Genomic DNA, 21,396 nt, shown 5'->3' on the forward strand with positions numbered 1-21,396 from the left:
CCATTAAGTACAGTGCGGTTTTTCAGCTTCAGCATTTTTTTGCATAATCAGGTACAATAAATCTCACAGGTTTAACATCTACCTCTACTAGAACTATATTGTAATGTGGGATTTAACATCTATCCATTTTAAAGGTGTATTAGCTTATTTATCCATTCTGCACTGTCAAGAAGTGAGCCAAATAAGGATGACAAGAGAACACTGCTTTTTTTTCCAAGTTGTACTAAATGTTATTCTCTGATTAAGCAGCATACTCAGAGTGACACAGCTGGTAAATAAAGGATAGAGGAAGTAAACCAGATAAGAATAACCTAATGTGCTTGGATTTTTCTATACTAACTGGAAGGCTATATAGAAAAAAATCTTTAAATTAAATGAATAAAATTATTTTGAAATTAAAGCAATTCCTTAAATTAATAAATAAAAGTATGCTTTCTGTTTTATATATATATATATATATATATATATATATATATATATATATATATATATATATATATATATATATATATATATATATATATATATATATATATATATATATATATATATATAAGTTGTATAGCATTAGTAAGGGCATAGAAATATGTCTGTTGTGTTACAAGAAAACTTTAAATCAGTTTGGCACACAATATCATTCAAGAAAAAAAACAGTTGCCTGCAGTGAGGCAACTGTTTAAATTAAATTGACATTGCATTGTGCTGTGTGTGATCCAAGTGAGTTTCAGTCTCAATTGTTTCCTGAACTACACAATATCATTCAGCTTTACTTCCTAATCCAAGTGCCCAGGATTTGAATAACAAGTTATTTATAAGATAAAAGCTTTATTTTAACTTCCCAAGTCTTCCATTTCCCATTGCAGAAATCAATATAAGGTAATGGATACATTCCTGATGTATCCACATCAGTTAAACCATCTGAGACATTTATACTGGACTAACCCTAACCACATGAGTATGAATTTATTTGCATAAATGATATTCTGTTGCACCAAGTGTTGTCATTGGTATGAAGTCATTGTAAAGTGTCATTTAATTTAGTGTGAGGGTGATTTAGGCTGCATTTTTGTAACATGTAACTTTAGTTTAATCTATATTTTGTTCTCAGACTAATTGAGAATTGCTGTCTGTATGCTAACCACTCCATTTTTCCAGATTCTTAGATTGGTTTATAATAACACAATCAACCCTTTATACTTTCACACGTGGAAAGTAATAGACTTCACTTTCATGGGGTTTATTCAGGTTTGTAGAAGATGTTGTCCTTAAATGAGTCAGATCCATTAAGGCCTCATGGATCCTTTCAGATGGAAAGCTCTTGGTGTACTTAGGTAAATATTTCTCTGACTTTGAACATTTTGTTTGTTTTTTGTTTGTCAGTGTTATCTGTAGAAATTCTAAGAAGACCAGCTTTATTAATTTGGCTCTGAACACCCAAGCTAAGGACTCCTCTTCAGTCTGCTGCTCAAGTCTACCAACTTGGTTTAATTTATTCTGGGTAGACTGTGCCTTGCACATTTACAGTATAATCCCTTGTTTGTTGGGTACTATCTCTGTAAACCTTATGTAGCTTGTATATCTGTTACACACCTTGATGGCTGCTTTGGCAGTTGAGACAGCTGTCCGCTACAGCAGGTGCAATGGCTGTATCCATCTTTCCACCACTATTTCTCCCCTGCACCACCTCTACCCTCCACCAACAACAGTGTTGAGTTATTTCAAAGCTACTGGACCACCAGCATCTCAAGACACACTTTTGTCTCTTTGTCATTGTTGGCTACATTAAATTACACAATGCTTGCCAGATCATCAAAGGCACTAACATAATTATGTAAATAAATGGTGCTGTCTGGAATGTGAAGTGTTACTTTATAACAACAGTATGTCACCAAAGAAAGGATCAGGAGCTCTTCTGCAGAATTATGGTAGCTTTACTGTTCTGGAATGATGTTATTCGAAATTTATTTAATCAGAATTAATACTATATATATATATATATATATATATATATATATATATATATATATATATATATATATATATATAAAACTTCTGCTACAGTAAGAGCATTTGTTCACATCCAACATTGCAGCAATTCCTTTATAAAGTTACTTATCAACTGTACTCAGTCATGGAGTTTATTTTGTTCTTTACAATATCTGGGGGATTTTATTAATTCTATAACATTTCATTGTGCAAAAATGAAATGTATATACTGCAGTACAATATTCATAAATTCTTTTTCACTAAATTTCATTCCTAGGGATGCTCTACTTAAAAGAACTAAGACAATAAGCCTAAACAATCTATTTGGTGCTGAAGATGCATATAGATAAGCTGGTGGGAAGTGGATATGAGCCTTTTAGTTATACAGTTACATAATTCCTGACTATATCAAATCAAGATACTCTGCTGAACATTACTGCCCATTATGGGTGACTTATATGGTTTTCATATTGTGAACATGGTATTGCATATATAAAACCTATGCTAATCTGGTCAGACAGCACCAAGAAACATTGTACTGCTTGTTCTGCAAACAGCAGATCCTTAAGAAGACATTTAAAAACATGTATTTAACATTATAATTAAGCAAAGGCTGGTCTAATTAAGTGCCTTCTCTTAATAATTAAAATATCTTAAACAATCCAGTACCTGCAAGTGGTTATCAATACAATATCTTCTAAGATTCAAGTGGTCGTAAACCCTTATTTTTGAGGTGGCTGCACCTAAAAAAACACATTCTCAGATGTATTGTAAACCAACAGTTTATAGTGTCATCTTTTGCTGCCTGTCTTACTTCTAGATACCATTAATTCCCATCACTTCATCTGTAAGCAAGTTATTCTTGGATACTGTACATTTTCCGGTTTGCCCCCTTTCTTGACAGTTCTCTTTCCAGGGTGAATAACTTGCAGGCACATGTTTGTAAGAACAGTGGAAGGGGCTTACTTCAGATATCATAGTGTTTTCTTTATTTGGCCTTATATCCTCTGTGCCATTCCTATGTAGAGGGCAATTCTCAATGCAGATGCTTCTGCACATATCCGGATCTCTTCCATGCACAAGTTCTACACAGTGGCCAAAAAGTTGACTGGTAATTCCCAAGGTCACAACCAGAGGTCTCCAACAGTACATCACAAGCATCCCTCCCACCAAAAGTAATATTTTCTAGTTAATGTAGTCCCTGTTCTAGCCACCATTGTTCTGAAAGCTAGCTAAACCTTGATTGACAGTTCCAAAGGAGATTTCTGTGTCTTTATAATATGAAATCATAATTCTTAGCTGGCTCTGATTTTTGCAGACATCCCCAAGTTTGCTTCATATCTTTGTTTTGTATCTCATAATTGTTTTTGTTTGATAAATCACTGTGTATTACAGTCAGTTAAAAATGCCAACCATTAGCATTTCATATTTCTTACAGTTCAGAAAATGTATGTTGATGCAAAGCCCATTGTTGGTTAACTTTTTGTCAGTTGCACTAATATTTAAAAATTGTCCCTGATTCTTGATCTTTGCCTCCCTCTTCTTTTCAGCATTGTCTTTGATTCTTGGTTAGTGCTTTAGTACCTTTTCATGTAGCAATATAAGAGATAAGCACTCTAACACTGATTTTAAGACTGTGCCAAATTACTTGAGAAAAAAATGCATATATGAATAAATATATATATTATATATATATATATATATATATATATATATATATATATATATATAAACACACACACACACACACACACACACACACACACACACACACACACACGTAGAATTTCTTGTAGTCTGAGTTCATACATTCTAAAAACTGATTAACAGCCTTAATACATCCACTGAAAGGTAGTTTTTTTTTACTATTTTCAAACATTTCAAGCAGTTAATCTCTCTGCTGTACCAAATGCTGAATGTCCTGTTGATAAATATATAGAATTACTACAAAAAGAGTTGTTGCCACTTTTTATTTTGGAAGAGTTTTCAAGTAGATGCAATCATCCTTGCCTAACAATCCATGCTTTAATACCATGGCACAACAACAATCTGCTGAAAACACTTTTTTTAATTGAACTGTGGGGGAATCGTGGTGTCCAGGCAACTCTCAGTCAGATTATATCCACTGAACAGACAGCTCAATTTTAAATATAATCTACAGTGTTATCATAAGAATCATATATAGACACACATGCGCATACACACAGACACACAGACACACACACACACACACACACACACACACACACACACACACACACACAGACTCACAATCACTGATTTTATTATTATTATTTTTTTTTTTTTTTTGCTAAAGAATACATTATGACACTCAGTGCTGACCAGACCTTTGGTTTTGCTATAACCACATTTTCTTAACCATAACATATTTTTCTAGTAGATGCAGAAGTAAGACAATGAGTGCCATGGAAGAGAATATCCATGATGTTGGAAGAAGGTGGATAGATAACCCTGTAGACTCACCTACATTAAGCGGTTAGTCTTAAAAATGCTACCTTGAGCAGACATGGCATTTCTTTGAATACAGAAATTCGTCATCGGAAATTTGTATTTGTAATAACTTTTAAACTTTTGAAATATTATTCATTCTGAAAGTAAACATAAAGCTTGTTATACTTTATGGTTTAACAGAAGCCATCATAGTTCATACTGTTCTACAACCTATAAGAAATACTTTTCATGTGCAGTACTAATTAACTTTTGCTGTTATGCTCAGTCCACATCAAGAATAGACTCATTTAGAATAGACAAAACAAAAAGTTGAGAATCATTATTGTTGGGGGGTGGGTAGGGAAGAGATGGAGAGAAAAAGTGAGACAGGGAGATTAATATCTAGGACTTTGTATATACATACCATTGAGTGACAAAGAAGAATCCATTGAGATGCTTTCCTCTGATGACCTGTAAACAGAAGCAATGTTATTATAAGAAATCCATCCACTCACAATATATTTTGCCATTTTTACTCGTGAGGTTGGGGTGTCACATCAGCAGTGACCATCATCTCGAGCCAATGCATATAACTGATAATTAGACATGGTCTATGCAGTCATTTTGCAAAAATTAAAGAGACTACTTCCAGATTCAGTTCCCCCTGTGCATTATCATGTTATTAATTGTTTATTTATTTGTTTGTTTGTTTGCTTGTAAAGGAAACGGCCTTCTGATACCGTACTGCATGATTTGGAATGTCTAGGAAATAAAATAGCATTTTCACTATTTCGTGATGTAAAAGATGGCCTGCTTGATTGACTTAGCTCATATCCAACTCTTTAATGTAACTTTTAAAAATGAAAGTGTAGAATTCTGATCAATGGACTTCCTTCATAAAAGAACAAACAAACACATGCTTAAAAAAGAATAAATTAGTCACAATGTAAGGAAACATTAGTGGGCTTTTTGTATAGTATGAGTATTCCATCCTAAAAAGTTGTATATGATGAGGCATGATGTGTGTGAAGGTGTATGACTAAACTTGTGTTACACTGGGTCCATGTTTATATTCATTTTTGCAATTATTTATTGTATTGTGGTGTGTTGCCATTTTTGGAGATAAATCACTCGCATGCAATGCATATATTATTGCAATAACCCATGGCTGTGTGTGTGGTTAATGCTGGATTTATCCATGGTTGGTGTGGTTTGGTCACAAGAGTGAAGCCTGAGTGACCAAACATAGCCAGCCATGGGTAAAACCAGTAGATTCAATGAAGGGCCTGGGAGAAAAACTCCTACATATTGAAAAAAATTAAAGAGACATTCAATAATATTAATGAACAGACATTAAATAATATACAGTCACACATTCTTTGCTAATTAGATTGCATCCATATGAAATAAAGGCAACTATTATAGCATAAAATATACTTATGCATTACTAGATATTGAGTTTTGAACAATGAGCATTTGAAGAGATGTATTAGTGGGTTTGTCAAATAGATAATAGATCATGATTAGTGCCTAGAAATTTAAAGAAATGGAGGTGAGGGAAGGAACTAGGTAAAGTAGAAAATGTGAATATTATAGTTATGATACTGGGTATAAAGCAAGTTCCCAGATAATTATAGATATGGTTATCATAAAGTATACATTAGAAGTATAGAGTTGGCGATGTGCATATAATTAACCCATCAAATATAGAACATTATCATTGAGCAAGTTACAGCTTTAAGAGGTTATTATGCTTCACAGAGATACCAAAAGCCCCTCAATGTCATTAGGTAGATCTGACTCCAACACATTACTTTTGCTATGAAAACTGGTTTTGTTTTCTATCAGTATTCTCAGTTCTTCGAGGAAGGCCCAAGGAAGTCTCAGAGATTACAGAAGTGGAAAGAAACTAGACCAGTGAATTCTCTGAGTATTTCAGAGAGGCTGCCACAGCATATGTGGCATTCATGACCTCCATGTGGACCATAGTAGCAGAGACATTAAACAAACTTTTTGTCATAAAAAAGACTTCTGTTTATTATTTTTAAAGGGTGTTAACTGAAGGCAAGATAGCCTAATTAAAAAAGACAACCTTTTATTGAAAAATATGTTTACAATTACTGTACGGTTAATACACTTTCAGAGCCAAAGGAATTTGCAAGCCTGGTCATTTTGAAACGTTTGTTTCTAAGTAATGCTGTCTGAACAGGCCTATTTTAAAATAAGATACTTGTTTTATGGTCCAGCAAAATTTAATCATTTATTTTTTAAATTTCAATAATTCAGAGGGTTGTATTACAAAACTTTTGCCTATTAATATAGAAGATAAAAGTTAATACATAAGTACAATTCATTCTTATATATCTGAGTCTACTGATTTCTGTAGAAAGTTCAGAGAAGGATTGTAAGATGTATGTAAGTCTATTAATAATGTTTCATTGGTTTTAGCGGTATTTCATTTTTTTAATGTGTTTCCCTGTGAATTAGGTTTTGAAATTGTAAGATGCCTTTTTATGTCACCTGTCTGATTCCACCAATATTAAAATATTTTGCATAATATTTTAGTTTTAAAAATGCAAAATGCAATGTACTTTTATTTAAAGGGCCAGTTTATCACAAGATGAAAGTTACTGCTATGGAATTAGCAATGGTCCTATCCTATGTCAAAATCTGTTTAAATGAATGGAAAATATACTTCATGTATTTTGTAAATAACATATAGAATTCTATTATTTTATGGATGCCTCATTGATGATCTGATTGAATAAATGAGTTTAAGATAAAATTAATGCAATGCAACTTTTAGATGTGGATATTTATAGAAACAAATGGAATGTTTACTTAACTTAATAAATCATTTTAGATTATTACTTATTTACATGGGAATAGTTTTTGTACAACTTTTTTGTGTTACTAATGTTGTAAAGTCTCTGATGATCATTGAGTCTAGGTTGACCACTTATTATATATGTATTATTTTTAATAATAATCTTAATTTTCATCTTAAATAATAACTAAACACATGTATATAGTCATATTTAGAGAAATAATATATAAAAATGATGAACAACACATGTAATAGCTACTGTGCCATCTTATTACATACATGAAATCACCCTGATAATTTAGAACATAATTATATCCCTGTATATCAAACACTGCTGTAAATATATATAATTCGACTTACATTAAAATCTCTTGCACTTCATTACAATAATGATATAAAAGACAGATTCATCAAAACAACCATGTTCCTCTAAAAGTCATAAACAATTATGCATACCTAACATTTCCAGGAAGGCATACTTATCATAAAAACTTTATTAAAATTAGTTCAGTTTCAAATAGTTTGCAATATTTTGGAACTCACATCATAAAGTACATGCATCTGCCTTAGGGCAAAACATTAACCTTTGTATGGAATGTACATAATAAAGTTCCAGTAATGATTTCCCCATCTCCTGTACCCAGAACACGAGCAATTATTGACAGGTCTTTTATCCATTCATAATTCTATAACTGATGTGTCATAATATCTGCAATACCATTACATCATGTCTTGATAAGTACCTGATAACTGACAGCAAAAACATTTATTTATCAAATTGTATCAAATTAAACATAACTCAAGCTCATAGTACTTTCTATGCCTCAAAGTGCAGCACATCCCAGAATAAGTCCTTTATTCTACAAAGCAGAATATTTAGATCTACAACCAGGAGAAACAAAGTCATCCACTAATTATCACAAAATATCCAGACGTATGCCAGTGCAAAGACTAGAGCATTATATACCCTCTCCAATTTTTCATGAGGCACAATCCATCTCACTTGATGTTGTCTTAATCCTCTCAGGTGTGTACCTCATTTTAATATTTATTTAAAACAGATCCTAAACTTCAAATAATCCTCTTAACTTTTATCAGCTTGAAACCTGACAAACCAATAAAGTTCTCTGCTCTCAGCACTTTCTTTGTATGTTTGCTAGCAGTGATTTTATATATTTCATTGAAACCTGACAAACCAATAAAGTTCTCTGCTCTCAGCACTTTCTTTGTATGTTTGTTAGCAGTGATTTTATATATTTCATTGAAACCTGACAAAGCAATAAAGTTCTCTACTCTCAGCACTTTCTTTGTATGTTTGTTAGCAGTGATTTTAGTGATTTTATACATTTTATTGTTGTCTTCATTTTGCTTCTGGTGCCACTCTTTATACAATTTCATATTTTGCTTATTGCCAGTCCAGTTTGTCCATTGAGAGTACTTGGTCTAATCCTCTTAACTCACTCATCAGGCATCCTTTCTGAACATTCAACAAACTTTATTCACAACTTCATAATGCAAGCCAAACCCAATATCTTCTATAACAGAGCCAGCCCTCTGCTTTGCTACCTCAAAGAGTGGATGTTTCCCAGCAAGTATAGTCTCTTGCCATACCAAATGAATAACAAAGTCAGGCACCTGAAAAACATCATCATACATTTTACCTAATAAGCATATCCAGAAGAGGGGTCTGACACATAACTAATTGCAGACAATAATATACACCTCACACAATCCAATTTTGCATCAGTCCTCTAAAGTACCTAATTAACTTAAGAGACAGATATCTCAGACAGACTGAGAAGTGGGTTATTCCCTGAGACGGAATAACCTTTTGCCCATTCATGTTACACCAGAGACAGATGCAATCTCTACAATATGAACCCCAATCATCACCCATGCTAGTCAAAGCAAAAAAGCCCCATAACTGAAGATACTTCCTTTGTGGATAATGTTGCATAATATGATACCTTGCACACAGGTTGCAGCGATGCCAAGTGAAGGATGACCATCTCCCAGAGCTCCAGGCAGTGGAGATGATCACGATAAGGAGTCAGTTTAGTGCCGAGCAGAAGGAGAAGCACTTGCTAGACAGAAGCAGATACAGTATGCTCTGGAAATGACAAAGAGCTGTGGACTGGTACATAGCTCTGGCCCACAATAAAGCATGCCTACTGCAGTAAAGTGATGTATGCAAACCAGATACCAGACTGTGCTTACCCTTGCATAGGCTGGCTACTTTGTGCATCAGACATAGGCTACCCAAGTAATAAATTGTAAAGAGTAAGGTGCAGTTATCATCACCTGCACAGGTAGGGGAGGGAATGAAAGTGTGAAAGGTCTTCCACAGAGAAAATGTGAGTACTACAGAAACTAAAAATTATGACTGCACTGTTTGTATGAGGTGGAACTGTAAGGGATTATTATAAAAGGCTTTGTGATAGGCCAGTATCACTGGTTGTCTGAGTGTGTGAGGCACTGGTGTCTGTGATGGTGTGTGTGTGTGTGTGTGTGTGTGTGTGTGTGTGTGTGTGTGTGTGTGTGTGTGTGTGTGTGTGTCTAGTCTGGTACACAGCCTCAGGAGTACTTGCAACACTGTTGCTCAATTAACTGAACAGGTCCAGGGCTCACATGGAAGATGTGTGGGCATTCCCTGCAAACCCCTGCCCATGGGAGCTGCTTCTATCAGGAATTTCAAAGGTAGTACCACAGCCCTGACTAGAAGTAAGTGTGCTGCCTGGCCAAGAACATTGTTCAGTACCGGACATGTCAGTGCTATGAACATCATGACGTTTCATGTGTCCTCTTTTTCCATCTTCTGCCCATAGGCACCTCTATACTGATATAGACATGGAAGTGCTGGTGTTGTGTGACCGTGGTCCGTGACCTTGGCCATCCATATTCATTAAGGTAGAGGTTGATCAAGTGTATTGACCATGCCTACCACACAGCATGTACATTTTGGAGGACCTGACTTGCAACAATATGAGATCACTTCTGTAAAAAATGTCACATTTATGAGCAATGCACTCCTGGAGGTCATCCTTCATAAAATACAGTGTCCATATCATCTCTTCAAAGGCTGCACTGTACTAGTCTGTGCCTCCATTATGAACTTGGGTAGGTGTTGGGTCACACCCAATGGCTCAAATAGTTTGAGGGAGGCATACCTCTCAACTGTTCAGATTTATGCAGAATTTCCAGAATTTTGCCTCATATTTTTAGTCTTTTCCTCCCAAAATTTGTGGTTTTCTGGATTTTTTGGGGCAAATCAGCGAGGATTGAATTCACTAAATAATAACAGGTGTTTGAGTTTCAGACTTAATATCCTTCAGAAAATGTATGGTAACACAAGACTGTTTATTCTACCAATGTTCTCAGTTTATAACAGCAATATTTAAAATTTGTCCCTATTTTTCAGGCATTCTCTCCCCATTATTTTTGGCTTTGTCCAGATTTTTTTGTGCTAAGAGTTTGAGAGCTATGGGGGGATGGCAGTACCCATGAGTTCACTATACATGACTGAACATATCCATGTGGTCTTTCCACCCTATGGAACTGGTGGCAGAGACTGATGCATGTGCCAGAGAGGGTGACATTTTGTCTTGACTGTGAGTGCCTTTACTAATCCCTGCCCCAGTGCAGTGTATGTTTCTTGGGTGTTCATTGGCACAGAGGATCTGTCCATAGTCTAGGTTGGGGATCTACATACTTCCTGTGTCCAGCATAGACACTGTACTCCCTGACTGTGCCAGCTACTCACCACTATAACCACCATCATCATCACCGCCATCGTCATCAGAGTTGGATGATTTTAAAACACCAGGTGAAGGAAGTTCTACAGTCATGGTCCCAGATAGAGAGAATCACCTTTAAAATGAAAAGCACAAAGCCCAGTATGAGTTTAACCTGTCATCTCTACGTCATTCTCAGTGCAGATGTACAACTACAGAGGTTACCAGGACTAGAGATAATATGCATTACCTCATGCAAGTGCTTGTAGTGTCATATCTGTGATGTACTTCAAGTACCTGAAGCACACAATATCAGTGAGATATGTAATAACAAAGGGAGTAATCAAAATGAATCATGGCATAGTGAAGAATAGCAATACCCATCTGGGGTATCTCCAGTGAATACCATTGGGGTACATTGCATCTTGGCTCCAAGGTCAATCACAGTAGGACTTAGAAGAGTCCATTCTCCCATCTCAGTGAAGCCATAAACACTTTTGTCTCTGTCAAGGATGGCTTGATTGATGGAAAACCTCCTTGTCTCCACATCTTCTTCCACAAGGCAAACTGCTCATTTTTCTGCATCATGGGTAATGATGACAGTCCTATGTCTAACCTACTTGTAGTTGCAGTCCTGGCCACTCACTGTATTAATATCCACCACCTGATCCTGACAAGCAGATTCATGCCAAGAACGGTCATCAGTCTTCTCCTGAAGAGTGGATGGGGGTGGAAATGGAGGGCCTGCAGCATACACATCATTCTTTGCATCAAAGAAGTGCCCCCCTACTCTACCCCTTACCAGACATATTGCTGTGTGGATGAACAATGCACTGTATGAGTATGTCAATATGGACTGCTTGTCCAGCTATTCTGTGTACAGTATAACACCTTCTTGAACACTCCATTTGGAGTGTTAATAATAACACATGCTAGTATACTGTGAAACCTACATACACTGACTGGCACACAAGTGGTAGTACAAACAACCCCCACAACACACAGAGAAGCATAAGACATGCGGTAAGTGGTCTGATAGAGACCCTCCCCTTCAAATCACAGTACTGTTTTGAGTACAGTTTGCCACACAGCCTTTTATGTGGATATCAGAGAGTAATACCTGCTATGGTCACCTACAACAGACACACAGCAACCCACATGCGCATTACCATGTAGGATGGTATAATCAGTATAATCTGGCAAGATCTGTTGTTTTTCTCAGCCAAACAGGTCTTGGCTTCTTGGGATTCATTAAAAGTGGACCTGTTGTATGCACTATTTTGGAAGATTTTTGTTTAACTCCATTTGTAACTGGGGCTGCACCCATAATTCCTCACTTTTTTCCTTTAAAAAAATAGCCATTTTACTGACTATTTATTCAATAAACACAATCACTGTCCTTTTCTTTTCCAATTTTCATAGTGCTATATTTCTTGACATTAAAGATGGGTGATGTGATTGCTACTGTACTATGTATTAATTTTCACTGACCATCTTGGAGAAATGCATTTTTAACTGAAGTAATCATCTTGATCATTTTGCAGTTACCAGTCTAGTTAGTTATCAAGAGCCAGAATTTCACTTTTATGTCTGAAAATAATAGTAGTGAAAATGTGGTTAAGTAGGAACGCCACTAGAATATTCAGAGGAATAAGCATGTAAATCCTCCATCTACACATACCTTTGATGAGTGTATCCTGTTTACCACTGAACTGTGCAGGCTGATATTTAATTTGTCAGTTAATTCCATGCTGGGAATACTGCCAAAACCCAGAGCAAGGCCAGGAAAAGCAGTGGTTCTGTCCTTCATCAAGTGCTAGTTTTGCCTCTTCAAAGAATGAAATTGGTTTCAAAAGTCAGGATTTCCCCTTAGCAAATGTATATATTGTTCCAGATTGTTTTGTGCCCCCCCCCCCCATGATTTTCCATAGAATTGTGGTCAGGCCGATGGTCTAATATTGATTTGTTCTAATAATAACAGCTGTCATTACAAAATGGTTTGAAAAGGCATGCACTCAAGTTACAACTTCTAAAACCAAGCAATTACATTCAAAATTACAGTTTTGCTGCCTTCATTTTTTATTATAGATTAATATTAACAGTGTCATTGAGGCCGGGAAAAAGATTAGCCCCTAATCTAAACTGCCAATACACTTCTTTGATTTCTGAGCAAGATATCTACGTCCCCCTATAAAGTTCCACAATCCATTTAGTCTAATACAAAAAAATAAATATTTTTAAAACTGGCACATTTCTTAGAATGTTGACATTTTTAGACCATTCATTATGATGGCTAGTTAATGTGCTTTCATTCTGTGTGATAATTTTCTCTGCGCTTTACTTACCTATTATGCTTCACATGCAGCACAAGTCACAAGATATACAACTCTACTTCTATTGCAACTATAATGGTGACTAGCCCCAATTGTTTTGTCATGCATTTTGACATAGCTTATTGGCTATTGGACATATATCTACACTGCTTACAAAGCCATTAGACTTCACATGTCAGGGCTCATCTTTCTTTTTTTTTTTCGTTTTTGTTTCTATCAAACGTATCTTTAAGGTCATTCTTTCTTTTACAAGTAAAGCAAGGTTTGTCACCCAGCATGTTTCAGAACATCAACATGTCCTTAAAACATTGCCCATTTGTCACTTAAAGTTCTCTTTATGTTTTGCTATTTATTGGGAATTCAAGGCCCAAACAGGTCTCTTTTCTCTCTCTTGAAGAGAGTTACTTATAAGTATAGATATTAGGTATGCAATGATAATGCCATCTGTAACTATTTTGATATAATTTACTAGAAGTTTGTCTGCTGCAAGACAGGGTAGTTTAAATTTTTTCAATTTTTTTATCATGCTAAGCCATGAGATTAGCCATTTCTGTGTGTGAGGCCTGCCATGGTCCAGGGATACAGTGATGCAGTCTCCAGAATAGTGTCTGCCATCTGTGTAAGTCTGGCCTGTGACCTTTGCACAGCAATGGCTGGTAAGGCCTATACAGGCACAAAAGTAAGCATTTGCAGAGACCTCATGGGTGCAAAAGTGGATGCCATGTGGGTTACCAGTGATTTCAACAAACATGTTTGCTCTTGGTCCTTATATGCCATGTCGCTCAACATGCACTACAGGTTGTTCTGCATAACATGCAGAGGTTACACATTCTCATGCAGTCCATGGAGCTCACCTGCCATCTTTATCATGGCGTGTGCAGTGGCCATCTTTTCCTGGATCACTGACCTGCACATCTGCTAATTAATTCCAGGACAGGAAGATGCTTGGCACTGCAGTGGCCACCAACACACTTTTCTCCTGTAGTCGCGATGCACAATTTGGAGGCAGTGTGGCTGACAGATGCCATCTGTAGTGGTGACAACTCTGTAATATTAGTGGGGCTTACACTGCAAGAACATCCACTGTTACATGACATCATATGTAGAGGGATTACTTCATGCCTTCTGATGCTAACACTGCTGAAAACCTACTGTGTCATTTGACTGTGCCAGAACATGTTGCCATCAGTGTCGGATACAAGTGACCTGATGACCTCATGTATTCATTTTCCTGTTTTAATGAGCACTACATCAGGTAAATCTGTGAAAGGATAAATAGACATGCCTGTGGCGTACATACATACATACATGCAAATATTTCAAGTACAGGCATTAATTCCCTTCTAGACTGCCAATATACCAAAACAGTTGTTCCCATAAATGTCCAGGCTGTTCATAAAAATATCTAAACTAGTACTTGCATTAATGTAATTTGGTAGTCTGTTCCATGCATCATCCGCTCTCTCAGAGAGCCATTTATTACACTTCTCATTCTTATAGAATTTCTACATGGGTAATCTGATGATTCTCTACAACTTTTTGATAACCTCAAACATTCTCAGAGGTTGTTGTCTCTAAATGCCATATATACCTGAATAAGGTCTCCTCTTAGATATCTATAAGAGACACTGTACAAGTGCAGATATTCTAGTCTTTCATAGCAACTTAAATTTTCACATCCATGGATGCCCTTGGTATATTTCTGCTGTACTCTCTCCTATATACTTATGCTTGTTTTCTTATAAGGTTTCCATATTGTTATTCTATACTCTAATGTAACTAACAAACAATGACTTCATCTTTTCTGATTCCGTAGACTTTATAAATCTTTTATACAACCTATAGTTCTGTAACTATCATTAGCCATTTGGTTGATATGATTAGAGAAACTCAAAGCTGGATCTATTCATATAGCCAGGTTTTAAATGACTCTACAGTTTTAATCCCTGTGTGCTGTATTAAATATTCACCTTTCAGTTTATCTCTCCCAAATCTCGTGTGCTTAGTTTTTGATGTATTTATCAGCATATTATTCTCCTGTGCCCAAATGGTCAATTTAGTCAAGTTCTTTTGCAGACATGCCTTATCTGTAACACAATGAATCAGTTTACCAAATTTCAAGTCATCTACATACAGGCTGTAGAACAGCTCAGATAAAAAAACGAGAGATCTGAAAGGCACAATCTAAACAAGTAAGGGCCTAGGACAGAGTTGTGTGAGACACCCTGACTGTAACCTCAAATGTCACCTGTCCTACTGCTGTATGATATTAGCCATACCTTATTTGTAAGCCATGTGGCTATCCAGCTTATTAACAGTACATTACTACTGAGTTGTTCTAATTATTGATCAGTGTTTTGTGAATGACCCTGTCAAATGCTGAACTTCAATCTATGCAAATTATGTCACAGCACAATTTTTATTCATAGTTGTTATTATATTGTTAGAGAACATCATGGTATAGGCGATACTAGATCTATTTTCAACACACGCATGCTGATATATGGTTTTAAATCCCAACCTTTCCAATATTACCTCCTCCATTATTTTTTCCGCAGCATGAAAGTAAACTTAAATGTCTGTATAACTCTGGGTTTGTCCTACTCTCCTTTCCCTTAAAGGCAGGTTTAATAAGTGCAAGTCTCCAATCTTGAGGACTCTCCTCATATTCATATGACCTAGTGAATAACAGATATAATGGTACTGCGAGTTCTTATTGAAGTGTTCTCAGGTCATTATTACTAACTCTGCCTTCTCCTTGTGCTTTGTTTGGATCCAGTCTGCATAGTTTTTTTTCAATATAATCTAATTTGATTTCAGTACCTGAGGTTACCTGGATGCCACTAGGACAAGGTTACCTGGATGCCACTAGGACAACTTATCACCCCCTTTGTGCACTGTGTTTAATTTGTCTATCTTGTTTATTTCAATTTTCAAAGGTGTAGTTCAACCTTTTTTCTATTTCTTATATTTTGCTTTTTCTCACCTTAATCAAGGATATTGTTCTTTTTTGAAATATATCCTGGTGACATGTTGTGTGCCTAGATTCTGATGTTAAACATTTTTTATTTTTGCGCATTTAAACAATTTCTCTTTCAAAACTTTCCACATTCCTCATGCAGTTTTTACACTAAACACATCGCTCTAATTAATTTTAGATAGTGAATGTTTTGCTTCCATATAATCTTTAATTAATCTTCTGTGCATTGGTTTAGATTTCAGTTTGGCAGACTTATTTAGCAACAAATTAACCTTTATAACCCCATGATCACTGTACATCAATGGTGGTAAAACAATAAATTCACACACAATGTCTAGTATGTTCCATTCCCTGGCAGTTTTTTTTTTACAGTCTGAAGCAATTGTTGTTCCTGAACATGCATTGTAAATAATTTCCTTACTAATGTTGTTGAATCAATATTATTCCAGTCTGTTTCTGGTAAATACACACTCTAGGGACCTAAACCTTGTCACCGCAATAAACAGGACATGCTGGAGGGATAGATTCCTATCCCAGAGACTTCTCATACTCTGGAACAGGCTACCCATCTATGTCAAGCAAAGTTCTTCATTAGCACTCTTCAAGAAAAATCTTGATGAGTGGATGGGAAATAGGAAATACACCCCGGGGATCACTTCTGTGTTTCTGCTCGACAGTGGCACAGGAAAATAACTTTCTTGGGTGGCATAAGCCAGGGAACCTTGTTGGCTAGGCTTACGTAGGCCCTTAGGCCGATAGCCTAATACCTACCTATGAACCTATAAATTTAAGTCCCGGCCACTGTAATTCTTCCTTCCTGTGTTTCTTGCAAGAAATGTATGAATTCCTATACATCATCAGCAATTGACTCTGGTGGTTTATACACTCCAACAATTGTCATATGTTTCGGGGTTGTCATTATTGTCACAATTACACAGTCTATAGTATTACAAAGACATGCATCGGGAGTGTTTCTCCCTGGGCTTCCGCTGAAAATTGTCTCGTTCCAAGTCAGACTTTCCAGTAAACAAATGTTAAATAAATAAAAATAAGTGTAAGTTATCATTGAACATGTAAAAATCACAGGTCTGATAACTATTTTTAATCCCTGTCATGACACCTCCACCTGATTTATTTTGTTAATATGTTAATACAGTAAGAACACTTGTACCCTGACAGAACTGGTGACAGTGCTGGAAGATATGCCTTACCCCAATCCATGACACACAGGTAGGTACAGGTCACTTACGTAAACAGCACATGGGCACAGACTTATCTTGTGGTGCAGGCTGATACATCTGCAACCTCAATATACCTGTAGAACTAGTAAAAGAGATATGAATAGGTGTTCTGTTGAATAACCCTCCATACGTGTGGGTCACAACCTGACATGCTATTACTAACTTGGTGCATTCTTTACAGATTCACAGCCTGTCTTTACTAGCACAGTGCAGTATCCAAATCCAAGCCACTGCCAGGTAACAGGATGACTTGGACTGAACAGTCAACTACCTAGAGGGGGCTAATAGGAAGCCTTCCACTTTTGCACACCATATCTGTGTTGGTGGTCCTCCACCTTTGGCAGACCCATCCTTGTTAATGTCTTGTGCCTTAATCTTGGCATGCTGTATCATATTGTTGACCTTGTGAAACACCTGTACAGCTGACTTATTATGGCCATCACCAGCACTGAAGTCTTGCACCAGTCCTTGCAACACTGGTCCCAGAAAGCCTTGTCAGTTTTACCTTCTTCCAGGATGCATGTGCTATGTATGCATAGGGCCTGCAATAACACCTCCATATCCGGTATGGTGAGCTTTTCCAGACATTGTCATACTCTTGAACCTATGGCAAGATGTGCACTCCTGTGGGTTACACATGTTGGTCAATGTGTTTCGTGTATGTCTACCCTTGGCTGACCCTAAGTCTCAACACTGGCCTCCTCCTTACATTTTGTGTTTACATATCTGCCTGCTGTTGTGCTGCGACAATTCCCACATTGAGCCATACTGACAGCAGCAAGAGGCATGTGACCGCTGCCATCTTGTTGCCGCACTGTGCTGATGGTCAGTAGTGTTGCACACATATTGCCACTCTTGTCTCATTCTACACATGACCATGCCTTAGTCTGTGTATAGGGTCCAGTGTTTTCCATGTAACTCTGTGTGCATGGCAATGGTACCCTTTGTCTACAGAACCATACAGTTAGAGTTCCTCAGGACAAAGAAGATTGCAGTCAGAAGGCATACCACAATGAGCATAGACAGGCATATGCCATGTACACAGCAATATGCACTTTTTTGTATAATATGTTTATTTTGTGCAATGAAATACTTCAGAATTTACATTTTGAAAGCGATGCCATATCTACCATACCATGGTTTTATTGAGTTATAGAGTTTTTTTGCCAGGGAGGCTAAATGGGCCTTTGCTTAAGCTTGCAATTTATTTATTTGTAAGAATTGAAGTGGTATGATGTTTACAAACATACACTATTTGGGCTGTTTGACTGTTGAATTTTGTGGGAAGAAGGCTATTTTTTAAAAGCTAGTAGAACATTCAAAAAATCCTGGCTATGTCCATAGAGCACAGCCTGTGCACAAATAAATTTGCAGTTCATTCCATTTGCACATTTGTAGCTCTTTTGCTTTTATTGAAATAAATATAGAGTATGCTGAAAGGCTGCTATTCATTGCTCTGTGGATTTCTCTGACACCTTTCTGCTTTGCTCAACTACTTTTCTGCCTTATGTAATGTACTTTGAGTGTATCTTTGGACTTGGAGAATTATTGAATTTATGATGCTGTGGTGGTTTATTGACACTTATGAAAAACTACAAGCCTTATTTTTTAGGGGGCAGCAGATAGGAGCTAATTGTGCCAAAAATGGACTTCAAATTCTGAACACAACTAGTCATGTATATGAAAATATGATATGAGGAAATGCTGTTAGTTTATGAACTTAGGTTTCATCACAGTAGAGGAATTGTAGCTTTATCACTCTTATGAGGTAGAAGGGAGACAGAAAAGGAAGAAGAAAGAAAGGCAGGTACTTGATTTTTTATGGCATGCATGCATATTTCTGTCAAAGCACTTTACACACAACAAAGCTCCGTGAGAGAAAAAATAAATGACACAGTTTTAGTGTTTAAGGAGAATGTTTATTTGGTGATAGAAAAACGGTAAGCAGTGATAAAGAGATGACCAACCCTGACTGCACAGTTATGTTGTAGTACTTAAATCTTTACACCTTCACTGCATTGTTTTTTTTCCAACCCTTGTAGAATGCACATCACAACTGTCTTAAACATTGATAAAGGGAAAGTATATGGGCCTGTTGAGTCATAAGGGGTTAAAGCCAGTTACCTTTGTTTCTGCCTGAATTTGCATTGTTCTAAAATTAAATTTTGATGCTTTAGGTTTTGAGCTTCCTTTCTGTGGTAACAAAGGGGAAGTAAGCAGCACTCCACCCCCTCAGCCAACAGTTAATGCAGACCAGCATGATGCAAGTTTCTTGAATGTTGTCTGTCAAACTTTCCACACGAAGCAACAATAAGTCTTCTGAATGCAAAACAAAGCACATTCCTTTAAAATATCATGTTATTTTTTTCAAATACATGTTTATGAAATGTGCATAACATACATAGTAGGATACCAGCAACAAATGTGATACATTTATGAGCTTTGCATTCATGTAGAACTTGTCAGCAGGATAGGCACAGTAAACTTTAAATGTTTATTTCCAGATGTATCTTAGTAAAGGACAACTTATGTGTATTTGTTTGATAAGGTCATAGGTGATTATTAGGCTAATGACTGCTGGTGGTTTTCTTAAACCTAGTTCTGCTTTCCAAATGTATCTGGTAGGATGATGCCTTAAGGTTGTTTTAAGTGGACAAGCATTTATAGGCTGCTGCTGTTAGATACATAGGTGCCAGACCAGGGATAAATGTTTGATTCCCCATCCACTAGTCCAAGTTACACTTGAGTTGGAATAGATTACAGCTCTGCTTGACATGGATGGGAAGTCTGTTCCTGAGAAACGGCAGTTTCTGAGACACATACCTATACCTCCAGCATGCACTATTTGTGTTTGCAGGCAATGTTTAGGTCCCCATATTGGATAATTATGATGCTGTTTGTTTTGCAGACGTGCAACAGATAAATCAGAGCAGGATCAGGGGAAGTTTTGTAGGCCAGGCATAGATCACCTCTTAAAAGCCTTTATGATACTTAGTACATGGACAGGACTTTAAGGCAGTCTGTGTAGGGACATGTTGTTTAGGCCTTGTATTCTTTGTATGGGGAACCTCTTTGGAAGCTATACTTGTTGCACATGCCTGGTCAGGTACATACATAAGGGGGCATTCTGCACAGTGATTGGTCTGCTGAGAGCTCAGTACACTAGGACAATGACATCCTTGGACATAGATGCCATACCCTTGTTTATAAGTTGATTTCCTTACCACAGTAAACACATGATGGCCAAAAGCCAGGTTGATTTCAGACCTCTAGGTCTAATCTTAGGAGGTATTTCAATATGGTAGTTGCCAGGAACAGGAATCTTCCCAAAGGACAGTATTATGCATTTTTGGCATTGCATTTTAGACTGTGAATCTGGCACCAGTTATATGTCTGCATTGGGCCTTCTGGAGGGCGTTTGCATCTTTGAGGGATTCTTTGACTGCACCTAGTTTGCAATCATCTGCAAACTTGGTTAAACAAAGGGCCTTGATTTGGCCTTAACCTCGAGAAATAGATGCCAAAAAGACAGTCACCAACACTGAGCTCTGATGGACTCAACTACTGACTGACCTCTTTGTGGAGGTAGACTCCCCTTCTTAACTTAATCAATCTTATCTGTAAGCCAGCTGGCTATCCAGCAGGTGACACAGGGATTGATACCTAGTTTCATGAATTTGTCAACAATGTCCATATGGGCTATTGTATCAAGGTAGACAGTATGCACTGTTTTTCCCTCATCCATTGCTTGGGTGACCTTCTCAAAGAAGTCCACCAAATTTATTAGACAAGCCCTACCCTTAATGAAACAACTGGGCTCGGTGGCTGAATGTTTCCTATGTCATTG

The 21,396-nt window shown here is 36.8% G+C and overlaps 1 protein-coding gene across 2 annotated transcripts in view; it reads right to left on the reverse strand.

Annotated features, from left to right (window-relative positions):
- The window catches only part of TESPA1 (thymocyte expressed, positive selection associated 1), a 280,218-nt gene that overhangs the window by 147,869 nt on the left and 110,953 nt on the right, over positions 1-21,396 (reverse strand). For both annotated transcript variants that reach the window (XM_044083864.1, XM_044083863.1), the window contains exon 5: positions 4,862-4,908. In XM_044083864.1, coding sequence (XP_043939799.1) covers positions 4,862-4,908 — 47 coding nt within the window. The remainder of the gene's footprint in view (positions 1-4,861; positions 4,909-21,396) is intronic.

Source organism: Protopterus annectens, chromosome 9.part0, assembly GCF_019279795.1.
Source record: "Protopterus annectens isolate FY-2018-M chromosome 9.part0, PAN1.0, whole genome shotgun sequence".
NCBI lineage: Eukaryota > Metazoa > Chordata > Ceratodontiformes > Protopteridae > Protopterus > Protopterus annectens.